At 38.0% G+C, this 20,846-nt stretch overlaps 1 protein-coding gene across 1 annotated transcript in view; it reads right to left on the reverse strand.

The window, feature by feature from the left end:
* DSCAM (Down syndrome cell adhesion molecule) overlaps positions 1–20,846 on the reverse strand; it is a gene marked incomplete at its 3' end in the record, with an annotated part of 125,369 nt that overhangs the window by 39,711 nt on the left and 64,812 nt on the right. Inside the window, exons 10-13 of the mRNA XM_010021318.1 lie at positions 14,663–14,903; positions 13,040–13,186; positions 11,146–11,301; positions 3,801–3,934 (exon numbers count right to left, since the gene is read on the reverse strand). Coding sequence (XP_010019620.1) covers positions 3,801–3,934; positions 11,146–11,301; positions 13,040–13,186; positions 14,663–14,903 — 678 coding nt within the window. The remainder of the gene's footprint in view (positions 1–3,800; positions 3,935–11,145; positions 11,302–13,039; positions 13,187–14,662; positions 14,904–20,846) is intronic.

Raw genomic sequence — 20,846 nt, forward strand, 5'->3', positions numbered from 1 at the left:
TTTTTTTTTTTTTTTTTACTTTTAGTAGGTTTAAACCAAAAGCAAAAAACCACAAATACAGAAGTCTAACAGGCCTAAGAGTGTGTTTCTTATGATAAAATAAGTATACAAAAAGATCAGTAACCATCTGTCCGAAACAGTACCAGATGTTGGTCAGTTTTCAATATCGATTACATTTTCAAGTAAATTGATTGTGTTTTGGCCAAATATAAGATAATTTCCTTCTTTTCCATCATTACTTCACATCTGTTCATCTCCTCCACTTTCCAAACCCAACTGTTTCACAAAAATATTTCCAGGGCAAGATGAATCTTTGTTGGGCTTCCAGCTTTTGTATCTTTCTAAATCCTTTGGAGATGTCCAGGATTGTAGACTACAGTTTTCAAAGATTCTTTCAGACACATGTCACTGCCATATACCTGGGGATGACTGAATGGTTTACACTATTGTTCTGGGTTCAATTTTTTTCTTCTTCTTAGTAGGTGGTGCAGGGCTGTGGTTTTGACTTCCAGCCTCGGAACAATGCTGATAACACTGATTTTTTTAGTTGTTGCTCAGTAATCTTTACTCTGACCAAGGACTTTCTCAGTCTCATGCTCTGCCAGGGAGGAGGGGAAGCCGGGAGGAAGCAGAGACAGGACACCTGACCCAAACTGGCCAAAGGGGTATTCCATACCATAGCATGTCGTTCCCAGTATATAAATGGGGGGGGAGTCACCCGTAAGGCCCAGGTCACTGCTTAGGTCAGGCTGGCTATCGGTTGGTGGGTGGTGAGCAATTGCGTCCTCTCCCCTTGTTATTTCTCTTATCATTATTATTGGTAGCAGTAGTGGTTTGTGTTATACCTTAGTTACTGGAGTGCTGTTACGTCAGCCATGGTAGTTACTTTCCTCCGATTCTCCTCCCCATCCCTCCAGGAGCTGGGGGAGGACAAAGAGGGGGAATGAGCGAGCAGCTGCATGGTTCTGAGTTACCAACTGGGCTTAAACAATGACAATTATGAAATAACTCCTCCTATTCTGGGAATTGTTCTTAGGATTCAAAATATTTAAACAGGAAATGCCTGCATTTTTCTGCACAGGAGCAGCAGAAGTTTTAAGAGTTTCTGCCATTGCAAAGCAAACTGAACTCTACAAAAGGTAGCAAGTCTTCATCTTATAATATGTAAGGGTCATATAAGGGTTGTGTTTCGTAGTAAGAATGTGCACAATACAACCAACCGAGTTAATTAGTTTTCCTGCTAGTGACTTAAACACCAAAGCAGCGCTTTCGTGTAAAGGGCTGTCTCATTAGCCTGAGTGTTCAAAGTGTGCTGTATTGACTTGTTCTCAGTAAACACATACTGCTTGTAAAATACAGTCTGCAAAGAATATAGCCTTCTCTTAAGTTTACCTCTACTACTGTCCTTTTCTCTTTCTTCTCACTAATACTTAAATAATGAGTTTGCCTTTCTGCTTGAACAGCAGATTTTTAGCAAAGTTATTTTGCAAACAAGGTTTTGACTGAAGGAAGAAGCCTATTCAGGGAGTTTTTATGGCTCTATACTTTCAACTACAGCACTTATGGTGACAGAACAAATGGTAAAGAAACAGGTCTTCTATTTATTCTTCTCCTCACCCTAACAAGACCTCTTTCTTTGTCAACTACTTGACTCAGCAAATGTGACTCATACAAGAACTTCCTGGGATATATAAACCTTATCTACCCAGGAGTGTTAGCATTCAAATACCTCTGCAGCAGAAATACTTCTTTCACTGCAAATCTAGTTCTGAATAAAATAACTTTTCATTTTATTATCCTTTAAAAAATAAAAAATAACAAAGCATTTTGTTAGAAAAAACGTTGGGGGAGTGAGTTCTATATATCTATAAATGTGTTCTGACATTTTACACTTATTTAAGGGTATCCAGCTTGGCTTGTAGAAACTGACTACTGAGTGCTATCACTGTCTCACTCCCCACACAGAACCAATATGAAAGACGTGTTCTGTAAGACACAACTCATGCTGGTCTGCAAAACACTAGGGAGAAGTGGTACAGGGACTGATACATATAGTACATATTGTACATACAGACAGATGCACATATGCATATTTATAAATATATATTTATATGTACACATTCACCCCTCCATGCACACAGGTAACAACAGGGTAACTATCCATGTACACATTAATGATTAAAAGAAAATACCTCCAAATGGCTCTGTGTTGGGCTAAGGTATACAGTGATACCCCCACACCATGAACACCACAAAAATACAGAAATAAAATTCAGCAGAGGCCAAGACTAGCAAAGCCAGTAACGATTTTTGTCATTGTCCATCAATGAGGTACTCCAAAAGGTAACCATACAATAAGCAGACGTTAAAAAAATTTTGTACATGAGAGAACTGCACATTAAAGAAAAAAAAGCTGCAGATATTTATTTTCCTGGTGACGTAAACATACAATTGTTGCTAGCAAAGCCTCAGGAAGAAACACTGCAGTGACTAGCGAGAGACAGCAGCACCACCTGGTGTTCTCTCCAACCCCCCAGAGAAGTGCCTGGTACCCATTCGGACCAGAGCCCTGACAGCCAGGTCCAGTTCTGTAAGCTCCGACCTCTTTAACCCACTGTGTGCCACAGAAATGTATGAACCATGATGGAAAAGACACTGGCTAGTTCACATTTAATCGATATGCTCAAGATAGTTTGGTTTTACAATTTTTAATGCAGTTAGAAGACAATAGTCCCCAGACATAAATGAAGTGAAGATTTCCAACCCTTAGCTCTGGATGTGACTCATAAATCCTGCTTATAGTAGATGGCATAGCCATCAATGGACTTGTGTGTTTTGCCCTGTTTCCGTTTGAGCACCTGAAGATTAGTTCATTTGCTGGAAGAGTGGGTTGTGTGAGGCTGTTTCCCATTCAGACATACCCTCAGGCCTTCCTCTCTCTCAGCAACCTTTGAAAAGAAGCCTGAGGCACTTTTAGAAATTTTTCTGTTAAACTCCTACTTCTGGAACAATATTTCCCTTGTCTATTAAATTAAGATCGCATTTTGCAAATTGCAATGTTAACTTTGATGGGAAGTCCTGGTTAAAAACGAAACAAAAACCTTGGATAAAAACTAAATAAGTCCATTTTTCAATGTACATTAAAATAAATATGCATGGGTTTTTACAAAGAGTAATTGGCCCTTGTGTTTAAAGATAGCTGAATTCCTTTGTGACTCAGAGAGGGGAAAAGATCCCTGATATTCAATTTTTCTCTTTTCAATTTCTCAGAAAGTAACAGCATGTAGACCTAGTGTAGGCAAATACTCCAGGCATAAATAAGCTTATTCAGCAGCAAATATGTTTGTTCATAAGTCATTATGTTCTTTCACACATGAATACTCAACCAAAAAGTCAGGAACTCAAATGAAAACAAATATCTGGGTATAAAAATACATGCCTCCAGCTACAACAGGGGTATTGCCCTCAGCTGGTCCTGTAAAAGGTAACAGTACATTCTAAAAAAATTTTCCTTTTTTATCCTAAAATAAAAAACCTTAACAGACACTCAATTTCAATTGTGATTTTTGAAATTATTTGTAAGTCAGAGCTCATGGGTTTTAGACAGAGCAAAATTTTGACAGGTGGGAAAAAAACAAAACCAACTTTCAGTCATCCTCATAGTCCCAGGATCCCCCTTCACCCTTGCTTAGCGTGAGAGGAAGTGGCAAGGAGAACATCAAGCACTGACTATCTGCAAGCACACAGTTTCAGCTGTGCAAGTAAGTGCTGCCAGTCTGTGGTCACCCTGTGGGACTTACTGTGGGGTAGGGGTGTGAGCAGAAGACAGTGTATTTCCGAATGATGCCATTCAGCTTGAGGGGAGGGAGCCAGGAGACGAAGACGGTGGAGGCTGAAGCTGCAGCTGCTTTAACACCCGCAGGAGGACCTGGAACTGGAAAAACAAGATGTGTTAAAGTGGCCCAAGACAGGCACTTGGTCATGCTAGTGTAATGGAGGAGTAAAAAGGATAAGGGGAGCATGCCAGTTTGGTAACCGTGCCTCTGTGGACTAAGATGGACACACTGTGTTAGGAAGCAGCCTCCATGCTGCCCACGCCAGGGGAGAGGGTTTGGAGGGCTATGCCCCCATCCCTAAAAGGGGAAAGACTCTTCTTCAGAGGTCCCCAATGCAAAAGCTGCCACCAACGGTTAAACTTTTGTGAAGTATCACCTCCAGCCTGCATGAATGAAAATATGTTGGCTGTGGCCAGTGAAATTGCCAAACAATATATTATTATAAATTGTCAGTATTGAGGACATAAGCCATGGCAAATTATTATTCACTGTAAAAATAACACACATGTGAGCAGTTTAATGGACATACACAGTACAGTTGTGAATTTAATGAATTAGAGAGTAAATGAGTTATAGTTCCATGCAGTTAGCACTGCCTGACATGACTCGGGTCTAGCTAGTGGTGGAACATGCGAGCAGGCAAACAGCCACATGGTATCCATGTTCCCAACCCTGCCCTCCACAGCTCAGACCACTCTTTGGGACCTCAATGTGTGAACACTATTTCTTTAATTATAGCAGCTATCTATATAAGCCATCAAAAACTCACAGAGAAAGAGAGACCCCCCCAAAAAACTCCTCTCTAAAACCACATGGAAAAAACTTTAGCCAGGAAATGCTAAAATCTTGATACATATTTGTAACCATCAATCTTCACAGCCTTACATTTTGAGAAAGGCTTTAATTTCACGAGCATGTTATTTTTCAAACTAACATTACACTGTACAATGTTCTCCAACTTTGGAAACACTCTTGTACTAATGTGAAAAAATCCTGCATGCTGGAATATCATGTTGCACGTAAGCTTGTACTTAAACAAAATAGCAAGGGCTACATTTAACATCAGAATAAATGGTTTTAAAGTTTCCTGAAAAAAAAAACCCACCACCTTTTGTCATTATTTAAAAATACATTTTAAACAATCAAAATAAGTAATTTTAAATATATTTTAGTATTTCATGTGTTGAATATTCATGTTAATAATTAAAATAGATACTTTGTTTTGGGAAACTACATATGGTATAAAGAAGAAATGAAGCATTCTGATGGACTCTGTTTTCTACAGAACTTTTGGTTCATGAGGAATCAATATTTTTGTCTAATTTCAAGCAAAATAACTAAAATGTTAGAATTTCTGGTAAAATTACCACTGCAATCCTTGATCAGCTTTCTTTACTTTCGCAGAAAACAGTCATTGTGCAATATAGATGGAAAACCCCTTGTCCCGCAAGCTGATCTTCGTAGATGGATCCTTAATCTTTGTTCTACTTCGTTTAAGGAAGTAGGTATTATAGTGACACAAAATTTTGCCTATAAAGAGAAGCCAGACAGCCTGGGGTCTAGATTTGCTTAGCTTTTTAGTGGCTAGCTATTTCAGGTTGTAAAAAGTATGTAAGAAAAACTTCAATTTTATATCTGTACAGGTACTACTGGAAGATGTAAAAAACCCGACAGATAGGCACCACTCAGTGCAATATCTCTGGATATGCATTTTCTATTTATAGTGTGCTGAGAAAGCTGATAAGGCATCAAGTGAGAATGTCATGATTATAATTGCATGTGAACCCAGCCCCTCATTGCAAAGGGACTAATTCAGTTAGCAGTTCTATCCAATGCAGGGTAAATATTGATGCTTGACAGCATTCAACTTGTTATCTATACCCAGCTCATTAGAAATGCTATTTGGTCCCGCTGCTGAAGAGTGAAAGCTAGCTTTCCAGGGTAATTACCTAATCCACGGGAGGATTCCTTTACAGTTAGTAATGTTTTCTGGAAATCACTGCAAATGTATGTATGAGGTTAAAGTAATTTATTGTTAAATTAGGGTGTGACCTAAAGGGACAGGTTCTGATGGTAATTGCTCATGCTGTCAATTGTTCAGGGATTAACTCAGAATTCATTTAGCATTTTCCAGTCAATGGACATACGTGGAAAACATTATTTGTCATTGCATGGCTGTATTACTGTCTGATATACCGGCAGAAAGAGGGTCTAGAAAGAAAGTCAGGAAGCCACATAGTCAAATTTTGAATTCAAGAATCCCTCCACCACATTGCAGAGGAGTTGGGATCAGGCAACATTTCTTGCAGTGGTATCAAAATTATTCTGAATATTCATTCATTACTCCTCATTTTGCTACAGTGTCTTTGTTTGCTGTTTTGTACATATGGAAATGACTGTGTGGGGAAGTGTTTACATTTCCTTAGCAAGAATCCTGTTGTCATCTGATTGATGCCTTACAGACCACCACTGTCCTCTGTCCAGAGCATAAAGTCATTGTTCAAATTCATCCCCTGGACATGACCAAGATTATTATGAGTTAGCTCAGTATTAAATGAAAGATTTATTACTAAACATGGGTCCCATGAGAATCTGAAGAAGTTGTGGTAGGGAATGCGGTGCCTGCCTTATCTTGGATAGGAAAGACCCCAGTCTTGCTATGCTAACTTAAGATATTTTCTTTCACTGCCATTGCCCAATACCATAGTTTCCTTTTTTCCACAGTCACCATGTGTAAAATAATGGCAAGAATCTAGAGAACAAGCAGGGCTGAGCACAGAGAAGCCAAGGACTGCTTCTAGCCAACTTTGCAGCCTTCCAGGGAGTAGATTTGGCAAATTTAACATCAAAGATGGCCTCATTCTCCAGCTAGCAAAGCTTTGAAAGACACGGAAATAGCATGCTGCTTTCATGTGGAGGAGAACACTTTGTATTCTTGACAGTGCAAATGAAATGCTAACGCAGAGAAGGCAATTATACTGATATGACTAGTCCAGGAAACAGCATTTAGATGTGCCAGATAATAGGGAGGAGCTCCAGGAACTTTCTCATTCCCCTTTTCATAAGCAGAGAGATTATCTCCATTTTTCTTCACAGTGCTGAACAGCAGGGAGGCAAATGCACATAGAGCGGCGCATTTAAAAGCAATATCACCCATATATCAGAAAGCTGAACCCTGTTCCATAACACGTATTTAATTCTGCACTTCACAGGACTATCCTACTGATTGTTACATTTATGAAAAACAAAATAAAATAGACTGCTGACTGCTGCCGGTAGTGCCTTTGTCCATATAGATATATCGCCTACAAGTTAGATCTATGCTAGCCAAAATGCATTTACATGTGCTGTCCACCTCTCATGCACTCTGAACTTGCCTCATATTAATCACACCATTTCTATAAAATCTTGCCAGCTTCACAAGTGGAATAGTAATTATTTTGTTAGTAAAAAAAAAAAAAAAAAAATTGGACATCTCTAACAATAGAAAAATTGCCTTTAGGAGTCATTAAGGGCAATTTTCCATCATAGCACCCAGGTGATGAACTGTACAGCCATCCTCATCAGCTGAATGAGCCCAAGCAGAGCTCTGCTCCAAAGAGTACTGAACATGCACTTGATTGGATTTACGCTTATTCATTTTAGAATAAAGCTTTGTCAGACAGTATCTGTACATCTACCTCTCTCATGCCATTTTGCCAGGAAGCTTGGTGTCCAGGTTGATTAAAAAGAGGAGGAAGATCTTTTTGGATTCAGGCAGAATCTTACAATGAGACTGGCAAAGGACTTTAGTGTTATTTCTCTTTCCTCCATGCAGCTAGTTCCCTGCTGTTCCCTTGCTGCAGCTTTCCCTTTGCTCTGAACGCCAACCTCTCTGGCAGAGGAGAGCTGGAAGGACAGCACTGCTGCATTGAGTAGACTTCTGTGATATGCAAACAGCTTTCTGTGCATAAAAATGCACTTTCAAAAAGAAACTGATAGGAGTGAGAAACCTGCATCCTCCTGAGTCACAGAAACCCCAGAAGCAACCTCTGCCAACACTTAGCAAAAAGCAGCCACACCAGGCCAAATTCCCCATTGCAGGAAGCTTTCCCTGGGAAGGGGCTGTGTCGTCTGCTGGCCAGTTCTGCCCAAGGTCAGAGGTGCTGCTGCCAGCTGAGGTGCTGCATCATGTGTCGGCCTTGTACAGGGATCAAATTCATTGTCTCAGCTATAGTTTTCTCATGTTGCATTTTCAGTGCAGAAAGAGAGGGAATTTGTCACACACCACCCCTCACCGCCCCATTGCTGCAAAGTGGAGTAGCTTTCAAAACTGTACTTTGAACACAGTAAGGAAGAGAATTTGAAGGACGACTTAAATTTTTAATGATTTAGTAAATTAAGTCCTCAGGTGAAGAGGACAAACAGCTTATTAGAAACTGCATATGGAAAAGCTAGGGGACAAAATCACAATGAATTCTTAAAAAATTGACATTTCTGTTTGGCTTATTTTTCTGCTGGGAGGAACTTCAAGAAGAGGAGTTTCTTTTTCTGAAGGCTAATGGGGGGAAAAAATTCTAGGCAAAACCCATAAATATGATCATATTGAAAGCTCATTTGCTATTATTTGCTAGAGCTGTTTAAATTTCCCAAGCTGATCAGCAGCAGTGTCTGACCTCTGGTGTCTAAAATCAGTATCAAACATTACAAGAAATCAAAGCATCAACTAATTTCATCCAGGCTGACTGCTTCCCTCCTTGGGTTACTCTTATTTTGCCATGTTAGAGATTTCAAGCCTGCTAAAGACATTTTGGCCTGATGTTTCCAGCTGAACACCAACAGAGAAGTCACAATCCACCTCTGCACAGCAGCAGTGGAACATGCTGCACCGTTGATTTTACGAAGAAAAGTTTCCCCTCATGTAAAAGAAATGAAAAAAGAAAAAAGAATTAATGGTGTGCTATGACCTCTTAGTAATAACAATGTGGAGGGCCTGGCACCAGTTAAAAATATCTCAGATGTGCAGATTTTATTGAAGAAGTGTAGAATATCTTGTGTCATAATTTTAGCCAGAGAAGGTCTGGGAGCAGATAAAAGGTTTCCAGATGTAAGCTCTGGTAAGATTGCAATTACTTTTATTTCACACACCGAGAGAGATTTCAAACTAAATTTAGGGCGTGATCTTTCAGGTGCATTGAAATTACTCCTACTAAATAATCCTCTACAGGAGACTTTTCCTTAGGAATTTACAGAAGAAATGTCCGTTCCAAGGAACGAGGCACGTGCTCGATGCCATGTATCTTCCTCAGCCTTAAGGATGTTTAGGCCCAGGATGTTTCTGTTTTTATTATCTGGCAGAATGCTCGTTATTGTACCCTTACATTGGACTGACTGGCCAATCTGACACATAGGGCAGCAGGCTCCAACGTTTCTCAAAGGCGTAGATCAGCAAGCACATACTTGCTGTCCTCAGGAGTCTTCTGACACAAACTCCCCCCCAAGATCAACCTGTCTCTGAGTTCCTGGCACAGTGCAGGACAATCTCCCTGTCTGCTGGCAGCTAAAGTACTAGTCTTAGCCTAAGTACTAGTCTTAAGGTCCCAAGGTGAGAGCCTTCATGTTTAGAGAGTATTCAGGGAAAAGTTGCCATGCTGGGATCTATTTGACAAAAAGTAACTTAAAAATGCAGAGGGTGATCTCACACTTCTCTTATTTTTTAGTGTTTTCTTTGAAATAAAACCACCTACCTCCAAGCAACGGGTGTCTCAAGAGCATCTGAGTCAGGTGCTCTGAACTAGTTTTTAAAAGACTTCAGGGTGGGAGCAGAATGAACTAACGTTCGACGTACAAGACACACAAGTCTATAGCAAAGCAAATTGTCCTTGACAGTTTCAGACGAGGTGCAGTACCTTGAGACAGTTTTAAACAGAGCCATTATTGCAAACTGATGCAGGATCTCAGCAAGACCAGGAAGTAGACCTACATTAACCAGCACTGATATATGCCCAAATTTCCTTGTATTTCTCAGCTGCAAGACATCCACTTACTTTTTCTGCTGTTAATTCAACTTCGGTCAAAGTAATGGAAAGTATTAAGCACATAAAAATAGAACAAGGAAAAATAACTCATTTTGATAATGTAAGAGAAAATTTTAGAAAAAAGTGAAATCCAATTTTTGTTTTTACTGCATCCTCTAGACACAACTACAGTTAGGTCCAGGTGACCTTACAATGTATATAGATTTTAGAATGAGTACTTTAATATTTTACTGAAGAAAAATAATAAAATTTATGAAGTAATGTTCTTATTGGAAAAAAACACCAAACGTTCATCAAGTCAGTTAATCTACTCAACCTAGTCTCTTGGCACTTTTGTAAATCTCATTACAGATAAAAATTTCTACAAAGATATTCATACATTCATGAATGACTGGTAAACTGGATAATAAAAATCCATTGACTAAATTCCTTGAAAAAACATTGCATAACACACAGGAGAATTTACCAATCTAACATTATTCAGGTAACTTCATCGTTAGTACTGTATTTTTGTTTCTGCCAAAAAATCCTTGATCCAGATTTTCAAAAGTGTTTAGGGATCTAAAGATGTATTTATACATCTCACGGAGGTTTTGAGGCATTAAACAGGTTAGGGGCAAAACTCTCCCTGAATTTGAAATTCTAGTCCTTGAGAAATAGATCAGTATGTGGCATCCTACTGAAGTGACTTTCATAGTTAAAGTTACAAGAAAGTGACTATGAAAACTAGTATGCGTGTGTGATTAAAACTTGCTTAAACTTTCAGCATTAGGAATTAAATTTTCCATGCTTTGGTCAATGAACAAAGACAAGAGATTTTTGTTCTACCTTTTACTTTTAAGAGAACAAGTGTTTGGAGGTGTTTTTTTTTTTTTAATATATATATACTGAAAAAAAACTTAGAAGCATATAAGTTATATAAGATCATCCCAGAATAGTCCCTTCTCCTTTCTCCGTTTTCAGTCACTTTGAAAGAATTAACTCAAACCCCCTCAAAATTCTCAAATAAGATCCTAAAGTATTTGGGAAAAAAAAAAAAAAAAAAAAAAAGACGATAAAACTACTCAAACTTGCTCAGATCATTAGTGCTATCTACAAACTTCTGGCTCACCTCAACCAGAGTCTTGGAAACAGTCAGATTGCTTTAAAGCTGTGGCCGCATGCTTCCTCCTCATTATATGGTCCTAACTCAGGACTTCCAGACAGAAATCTCACTCTGCATTTTTGTACAATATTTACACTATTTTGAAACATTTTGTGGAAGTGGGAATAGAAAATGTTTTACTCCTTACCATCTTCTTTAGTGCGGGTGAAAATTTGTTCACTTCTCACTCCATCTCCAGCTCGTGTAAAAGCCAACACCTGAATGCTGTAGTTGGTGTATTTTTCAAGGCCATCAAGCTCTAGTGATGGCTGTGTAGTAGTGACATTCTTTATCTCTCCTAGCTCTATAGAATGAAAAGGAAATTGAGTTATTGTCAAGTTCAGTCTTCTCCCAGTTATTGATACCTACTCTGGAAATCTTGGGGATTAAAGAGTGTACCAGAGAAGTAATGTTTCATTATTATAAACCAGCAATGAATCATAATAAATTAAAATAAATTCCTTTGTGTCCTGACTTCTTACCATTCAAAGCAGACCCAGTTTTCCTTTTCAAACTTTTTTTTTTTTTCTCCCTAATATGGGGAAGAGGATTGAAAATTTCTGCAAGTAATAAGATTTTCATAAAGAATAGATAACAGGAGGAGATTATTGCAAAACATTCCCTAAAGCAAAAATAGGAAAGTCACTTATCTTCATAAAGATTTTCTGGGTTTGAGAAAGACCATTTCTCATAAGGAAAAATAAGAAAAGTCCCCTTTATTTTAAAATATGTAATAAGTGCTGCTGCAAAGCACTTGATGGCAGTAATAACAGCTAAGAATAGATTTAAACATAGTCAAATCAGATTTACTTGCAGAAAGATGATTTCATATGAATTTTTTTTTTCCCAGCAAGCTAGGAAGTACAACCCATATGGCAGAAAAGCTTTAAACATATTTGGGGCAGAAAATAAAGATAAAAAGATGAAGAAAATCCAGTTTTAAGCACTGCATGAACATCATCTTTTTTTGTCATGTTGTAGGACATCACATAGGAGCTTAGACGCTGATTATATTCACATAGGATCTGACCTGAAGACTACAGGCATCACTGAAAAAAAATAATTTTATGTCTGTCATGTGCACATTTCTATGTACACTTCTCATATGTTTTTTATCTTTATTTTTAAAAGTACAAATGAATTGGTGACTTATTTCCAAATATTTTTGACTTTAACATTAACAGTAGTAACAATGGGCCTCTGGGTTACATTTCCACCCTGAGTTCCCCTTGTCACGCTAACAGAGGCCAGGATTTGCAAGAAAGTGGTGTATTAGTGTGAACTATGATCCTGATGGATGAAAGCAAAAGAAGGGAGACAGCTCATCGTCCTAGAGCTGTGAAAATTCAACAGGGCAGATGGGAATAAAGGCATGTGCATCTCAAATCTACAAATCTACCAGAAAGTACCATGTGTGTAATTATCATCATGTGATAAATTGCAGATTAGTAAGGTATTTCACTCCTTCTTTGATCATTTCAGTCATTCTCTGCTTAGAAGTCCCTAGGAATTATGTTCAGAGTACAAAAACCTAAACACAACAGAGGAAGCTACCATGAAAATAAGAAGCCTTTTCCAAAATGTTTCCTTCTTTTGCCCTCAGCTATGGAGATGAAATGCAGCCTGTCAAAAAATAAGCAATAACCTATGAAATAAGAAACTAGCTAAGGAAACAAATAACCAGCCAAACTAAAATAAAATACAGGTTTGGGCAGGTGTGGTCTAGGTTCATATCATCATTATTTATAAAAGATACCTGCTGGATTTTGTAACTGAAATGAAATTTGCTCACATAATTTTGGGTACTATGGTAGGTCTATGGAGTGTTGCAGACCCGCAGTAGAAGCCTTCCCCAGGGGAACCTCAAGGCAGCAGCAGCCTACTGCTCTGTTAAAGCTCTAAGAAAAATGCTTTCCTTCACAAACAGATGAAGCTTTCTCTAAACCAAAGAGAAAAGGAAGTACAATGCTTTCACAAAAGAGAATAAATGATATAAAGGCCTCATATGGCTTTTTACTTGGTAACAGCTTGATTTCTCTCACCTCCATCCAAGAGATTGGCCCAGTAGATAACCCTAAATCCTTGCAGAATCCCATTCAGAGTTTCTTTTGCCAGTGTTGACCAAGAAATAGAGATGGTTTCTGGTGATGTGGCAGTGGCTTGGACGTTCCCTGGAGGGCAACTGGGGACTGAAATAAGATATTTACCATTTTTAACTCCACGAATACAACCCAATGCTTACCCTTCCTTTACCCTTTCAATTTTCATTGCTATCCCACCACCCATGGTTTAATTAGCAGTTACACCCTGTTACCAATGCAAACCTTTACTCTTCCTACAATCTGCAAACAGCAGCTGATTTTCCTGGAATGACTTTTGATGTACTGCTTCCCCACTTGCAGACTAGTATTTTAATAGGCTTTCTGTCACTTCTTTTGAAAAAGAAATGTGTCCTAGTGCTGAAATATGCATAATATTCTGTAAGCAATTTAAGTATGAGTTCTTTTTAAAGTTTGCAGCCAAATTGGCATCTTTCTGGACAATTCTAATGTCCCTTTAAAATTGGTGGGAAGGGAAAGCAGGCAGTTCTTTAAAAATATTAGAAAAAATGTTAATGAGGGACCCAAAATTGAGTAATGATGAAAAAACCCTTGTTGTCAGGAAAAGTAAGCATGTAGGATTCTGAAAAGAAAAAATATTGTTTATTATAATAAAAAATATATGTATGTATGAGTATAGTGCCTTCTGAGATCTTGCAGTGATCTGTCTAGGCCTAGAAATGTTTAGAGTAAATGAAAACCACCAGGCTTCCATGAAACATATGCTTCAAAGTCTGTAGCTCTTGAGAATTTCAGATGTGTCCTACCCCATTCCTCCTGTGTAAAAAGTCAGATTCCTATCTGGCACTGACTTCGGCACACTGGTGTTAATTTACAGTAGCTGAAAATCTGACCTGTACTATACTTTATGATTTATTTGCTTTTATATGCCTGCACAATATTTGGCCTCTTTTAGGATATGGAATAATTTTATTTTTCCACTAGAGGACACCCTCTCATTGTTTGAGAAGTGCTTTTTATGCAGTTTGAAAAAAAAACCAAATCCTAAATTGTTTCTTGGATTAGTCAGATTGAATTTTGTCTGAAATAAAAATTATATTTCTCTCATGAATTTGGATATCCTTGAAAAAAACCCACACATCTCTCTTTAGGCTGACAAGATAAGGGATTGTGCAGTACAAGAGCTCTCGTTTTCACAGCAGATTCATTTGAAAACAAAAGAAAGCCAACACAATTAGCAATATCACTTCACCTTTCAGAGTTTTACTTCTAAGAATCTCAAAACTATAATGTCGAGATCACTATGAAGCCATGATGAGATCACACAATTTATGAATACGTAAACACCAAAGCAATAGGCTACTTAATGAAAGCTACAGTTATATTTATATACCCGGATGACCCTGCATCTCTTGCGATGAAAATTGTACATGCTTATTGGCCAGTCTCTTCCCACCCAGCTATCTACTGTATCTAATGCCTGTAAAGTCTGGTCTTCTATTATCCCCATTATAATAATCACTATTCAAGCAATAAATGTAACAAGGTAAAAGGAAACCAAGAAATAATAATATGTCCCATGATAGCTGTTTGCCAAGGGCCTACCATCCTCAAGAGTAGTGGTGATGATTTCCTGAGAAGAAGGTCCTATTCCAGCCCGATTACAAGCCTGGACTACCATGCCATACTGGGTGAATTTTTTCAGGTTATTCAGCGTATAAACTTCACTGTCTCCAGTGGTGTCAATACTGATGATATTGAACTGGAAATTTCCGCCTGCACTGTACTCCCGATAACCTATCTGGTATCCACGAATAATTCCATTTTGCAAGTGCTTCTTTGGAGCCTAAATAGAAAATGAAAGATTACACATTGAGTACACATCTCCAAAGTAAAGCTATTCCCCTTAAAATCTTTTAAATATAAGCAAAGTCAAGATTTTTTTCCTACTGAATGCAGGTGTATTCCTAGGTAACAATTAAAAAATATTACCTGCACAAGAAGTAATAAGCATGAAGTAATAAATTTTTACCCTGATACATAAATTTCAGGTGCAGTTTGTTCTAACTTGTGCATTCTTATGTTAAGAGAAAGACGTTTAAATGGTTCATACACAGAAAAAACAGATAACGAGATATTCTTGAGTTATAATTTGAATTCATAATGTTTTGTTCTCTTATCAGGTGAATCAATCAAGGTTGAGTTGATAAGGATATATTTGCATTACAGGCCTACTGTTCACTATTAAGTATTTTTGCAAAAAGCCCCTACCATTCACTCACTAAATTTTTAGTAAGGCATTTATTAATCTGTTCAAAGCAATCGCATAAGTTTATTCAGCTAGATGCATTAGGAAAATTTTACACTGTGCTTTGAAATATGCTTCTGTAGTGTGGAAAGATGATTAGATAATGAGTGCTGAAGGCAATAATGAATTGGAAAGCAGGGATTTGCATACTGAATAGCTACTAAAACAAGGTGTACAATATCTGGCATTCAAGAACACAGAGAGTACAGAATGCTTGGCCATAATTATGCACCGTATTTCTTAGTCACAGTGCAAGATTCCCTGTACCTGACTAGTGGAAATAATTTCTGCACTCTGCAAAATAGAATACAGTCTAGAGCAAAGGATTGACAGCTCAGGAAAAAGACTGTTATTGACAGAAATACCCATTAAAATTCCATTTAAATACTATTGGACTATTTCCAACATGTGATAATGTTCCTGTCTGGTTTGCTATGTATATGAGATATTATTAGTATAAACATTTTAAGGCACACTTTATAATCCACAGAGAAAAAGCTTTTTTAAGTCCTCCAAACTTCTTTCAAATTCCCACCAGATGCCCACAAGCTCATCTGTTCTGCTGACCCATGAAAAAGGTCTTTGTGACGTAGTTTATTAACAGTGAGTTAGACAAGCAGAGGCAGCAATTTCTGTTGTTACTATATCCCATTAAATCTACTGAAGAACACATTCTGAAGAAGAATACTATTTTCTGCCACAGGACCTGTCAGTTTGAGTGAGTTTATAGTCCACTCTGCGAAAGTCTTACTGAAGCTAATAAAACCAGAGTGGGATTTGCCTTTCATCCACTACCAGCAAATCATTGCTCTGCAAAACCAGCACCCTTTCTGTATTTGAAATGTATCATTGGATGGATCTGAATGCTTGAATTTTGTCTTCAGATGCTTTCTTTGAATTTTATTTTCAAATGCTCCCTCCTGCCTTCAGAAACAGAAACAAAACTTGAAGCAAGGATTTAATTTCCACTGTACTACTTCAGTTCCTCTAGTGCTAACAAACTCTCTGCAAGCATGGTGCTGTTCTTTCAGCGGTAGATGAGCAAACTAGGAAATTCAGGTCTTGAGCACCTTGTAAGGCATACTGCAGGGATTAGAACTGTGGTTTTGGAATCTAGAGGTGCAATTGTTTCCTGTTTCAATATTTGTGTGTTTTGTTGGGAAAAAAAACCCCAACCCCCTCGAACAAACAACCACCCAACTTCTTTACAAACATGTAGGTGTTATCAAAACACTTTGTTTGCAAGAGCAAGTACTATTCTGAATGGCTTCATGATTATTCAGTGATTGCAAAAGATTTTTTTTTAAGCTGGACTGTGGGGTAGAAACTAAGGTTCAGCTTATATTTTGTTTGAAATTCAGATATCTTCATAACGTGAAGCTTTTTCATTCCATCTTAGAAGAAACTAACTATCGCATTTAAATAATTTAAATATTTCAGGGTGAATTTTTTCATTAGTTGAAGGATTTCAAATTCTATTACTAACCATGACATTGTGCACAGCTCATATATTTTTATAGGCAGTGCTGATGGGAAAGGGCAAAAAAATGAACCAACATAATCTAAATATTTCAAATTGATTAAAGGACACACAATCTGGACAAAGCAGCAGACAACTCAGGTGTTGTTACAGGGAGGATTGCTTTCAAACAATGTGGCAGGCGTAGAGGCACCATTTTAATCATGCCAGGACACCAGTTCTCTCCAACAGTGTTGGATGCTATCGTAGCTTGGCAAATCCTCAACAGTTTGCGTGGAGATTTCTTGTCTCGAACATTAACATGCTCATGGTCTCACATCTCAAGAACTAAAGCCTCTCCTAGTTAAAGGCTGAAACTGGAACATTCCCATGAGTTACCATAGGTGTTTTTTGAGCAAAAGTTGTTGCCACAACACACACTGCACATGGAAATCACAAGCAACATGCTTAGAACACATACACTCCATGTATTGTTTCGTGCATTTATTGTTTTGTGAATGGCATATGCTGCCTACTGCCAAATACAGCACATATAAAGATGCTGTATGTATGTACGCTATATACCATGAGGCATGCACTGTATACCAAGAAAAAGTGAGCATAAACTTGGTGAATAATAGATTACAGAAACATATAGCACATATATTGGAACACATACATCATACTGTAAAACATATGGAACAGAATGATAAAACTAAATCAAACATTTACCAGGCACTGTAATATTTTCAGAGCAGGACTATTGCCAGCATAGCCTCTTCACTGGGAATTCTCCAATTATGCACTTTCTCATTTTGAATTTGAATAAAATGGCAAATTTTGCATTCTTCATGAAACATCTCCATAATTGTTCTAGGTCATGGGATTTTTTTATTTTTTTCTCTTTAAGACATTATACAATATAAAACAAGCTCAAAGTCACTGCAGAGCAGAGCTGAAATGTTCTGCTCCAGAAAACTTCAAATGTTCCTTGTTAGTACTATCTAAACGCTTCATTTTTAGATAGACTTTTTGCACAAATAACTCATATTTTCTATATACACCTTCTGGTATATATACTCATTTTTGGTAGAAAAGTCAGAGAAGCAACATTTGTCTGTGACTAAGTGTTCATGGGAAAAAAAATTGTTAACCTTGTCTGCAGTCACCAGGAAAAAGTAAGTTTCGGTCCATGATCTTACTGCTTGTCTCACAAAATCTAAGAGTTGTAAAATAGGGTATCAACGACTTTTGTAAAGTGTGACCTTTTATAGTTCTGTGTATATGCATAAAGAGGGGAAGGAATATTTCCCATGTTAAATTTAATGGGTTCATTTACCTTGTAAAGTACTACAAGAAAAAAATAATTAATATCTTCATGCTCTTTACTAAATGAGAATTCCTGTTTAATTCACATTCTCTCTGCACAATTTTAAACTACTAAAAAGTGCTGAGTATTATTTAAAAATCCAATATAAACCCCAATGTTCTATGTAGACACATAGAAATCAGATTAAATAGATCACAGACCTATAAAACTTTGCTTAACTAGGATTTTCTAAAAGTGGGATAAGACAAAATTTAAGAGTGACATTAATGACTCTATCAAGCTGCAGAAATAGAATTTAATACAAGATGAAAGATATTTGATGCATTATTCTCTTCTCCTTTTCCGATTATTGACACTGTCTGTATTTAAACGAGGTTTGCCAACTTTAAATATAACTAAGGTTCTTAACACAATCCCTTTTGTATAATGGCAAACACTCCACATGCCTCCAAAATAAAAATGACCATATTATTACTGAGTTTATTTTCTTCCTTTTTTTTGCCTCCATGATTGATCTCATGGTTATTTCTTTATTCTTAAATACTTTGTATTGCACAATGCAGTGAGTGTCTTCTGCACAGCAGTGCATTGTAGAGACCTATCCAGAAGCCAGGATTCAGCGTGGGACTGAAATATATTATGTCTTTGGGACCATCTTAAAGTACTTTTTTGAATAATGAACTAAGACTGCTCTGGCTGGGAAAGAACTGCAATAATTCAAAGGAAGCAAATGGCTCACTCCTGGTTTGGGACTTCTTAATTAGCAGGACTTCTTAATCAGCTGTTGCAAATAGTCATTCAGGAAATAATTCTTCTAGTAAAGGTAGGACTCTGCAAGCAGTAACCTTTCAGGAAGGTTTTGTTTCACTTCAGCCAGCAGGTAAGCCTGTGGCTAGTGACTACATGTCTTTTGATTTTGGAAACCATTTGATGAAAACTAACACTGATATAAATTTAAGAATCACAGAATCATACAATGGCTAGAGTTGGAAGGGACCTTAAAGATCATATAGTTCCAAATACCCTGCCATGGACAGGGACACCTTCCACTAGACCAGGCTGATCAGAGACCCATCCAACCTGGCCTTGAACACTGCCAGGGATGGGGAATCCACAGCTGCTCTGGGCAACCTGTTCCAGTGTCTCAACACCCTCATAGTGAAGAATTTTTTCCTAATGTCTAATTTAAATAATCTCTTTATCAGTTTAAAACCATTCCCTCTTATCCTGTCACTACATGCCCTTGCAAAAAGCCACTCTCCAGATTTCTTGTAGGCCCCCTTTAGGCACTGGAAGGCTGCTATAAGAGAAGAGCCTTCTCTTCTCCAGGCTGAACAAGCTCAACTCTCTAAGCCTGTCTTCTTAGGAGAGGTGCTCCAGCCCTCTTTGTGGCCCTCCTCTGGACTTTCTTGAGCAGGTCCACGTCCCTTTTATGTTGGGGGCCCCAGTGCTGAATGCAGTACTCCAGGTGGGGTCTCAAGAGCAGAGTAGAGGGAGAGAATCACCCGTGTTCCTTTTCATGCAGCCCAGAAATAGGCTGGCTTTCTGGGCTGCAGGCACACACTACCGGCTCATGTTGGTCTTCTCATCAAATTACATCCCCAAGTCTTCTTCTCAGGGCTGCTTTCAATCCCGTCTCTGCCCAGACTGTAGATGTGCATAGGATTGCCCTGCCCAAGTGCACTATCTTACACTTGGTCTTTCTGAAACTTCATGAGGTCTGTGCTGCCCCAGCTCTGAAGCCTGTCAAGGTCCCTTTGGATGGTACCCCTTTCCTTCAGCATGTCAACTGCACCACACAGCTTGGTGTTGTCAGCAAACTTGCTGAGGGTGCACTCAGTCAGTCAATAAGAATCAATAAGATGTGGACAAGATCCAAAATAAGCACTGTTATCTGTGACCTGTGTGTAACAGGTCTGATGAAGACTACCGCTTTTGAAGCTTAATGCTGAAATTTCCCATCAAAACAGAAATTTTAATGCACCATTTATAAAACACCAATGAACTACTCAAAAAGCTTGACAGCTGAGGTCCTCCTGTACTAGTTGGAATATCTGTAATTATATGTCTACCTATGCTGCACAGAGATCGTGCACTGTAGAAACCTGTCTTTCCAGGAACCAGCTCACATCTAATACAGGATCATGCTGGTTATTTATGCATTAAATAACCTTGCTGCCCACAGTTATGTATATGCTTAATAAGTAGCAGCTCATTGCTGCTTTCTGACTTCTGGATGGTCCATATAATGGGGTGAAAGACACATCATCTACATTTGCAGGAGTAATTCACATCACTATTATGCCACATCCCACTCCAGCACTTAATACTACATATTTCAGAGTCTTAAATATATGGAATTATAAATACAATTTGGAAACTGCCATTCATATTGAGATTATGCTACTGTAATTAGGTAGCTTTATTCTGTCTGCTAAAAAGTACAAGGAGTATATATTACAAAACCATTTAAAGCTTGGTTTAAGTACCTCTGTTATCATACCAAAAGCATTTAAAATATTCTGTCATTGTCAAAGCACTGGGCAAAATCTAGAAAAAATGAATTGATTCATAAGACATGCCAGATTTTTATATATCTGTGGCTGATATTTTTAAATCGGTTGCTCTGATTTATCAGTTCTCATATTGAGACACTTTACTGCTTTCTCTGTGCAGACATGCCTTCAGTAAG

Source organism: Nestor notabilis, unplaced genomic scaffold, assembly GCF_000696875.1.
Source record: "Nestor notabilis isolate BGI_N333 unplaced genomic scaffold, ASM69687v1 scaffold7109, whole genome shotgun sequence".
Taxonomy (NCBI): Eukaryota; Metazoa; Chordata; class Aves; order Psittaciformes; family Psittacidae; genus Nestor; species Nestor notabilis.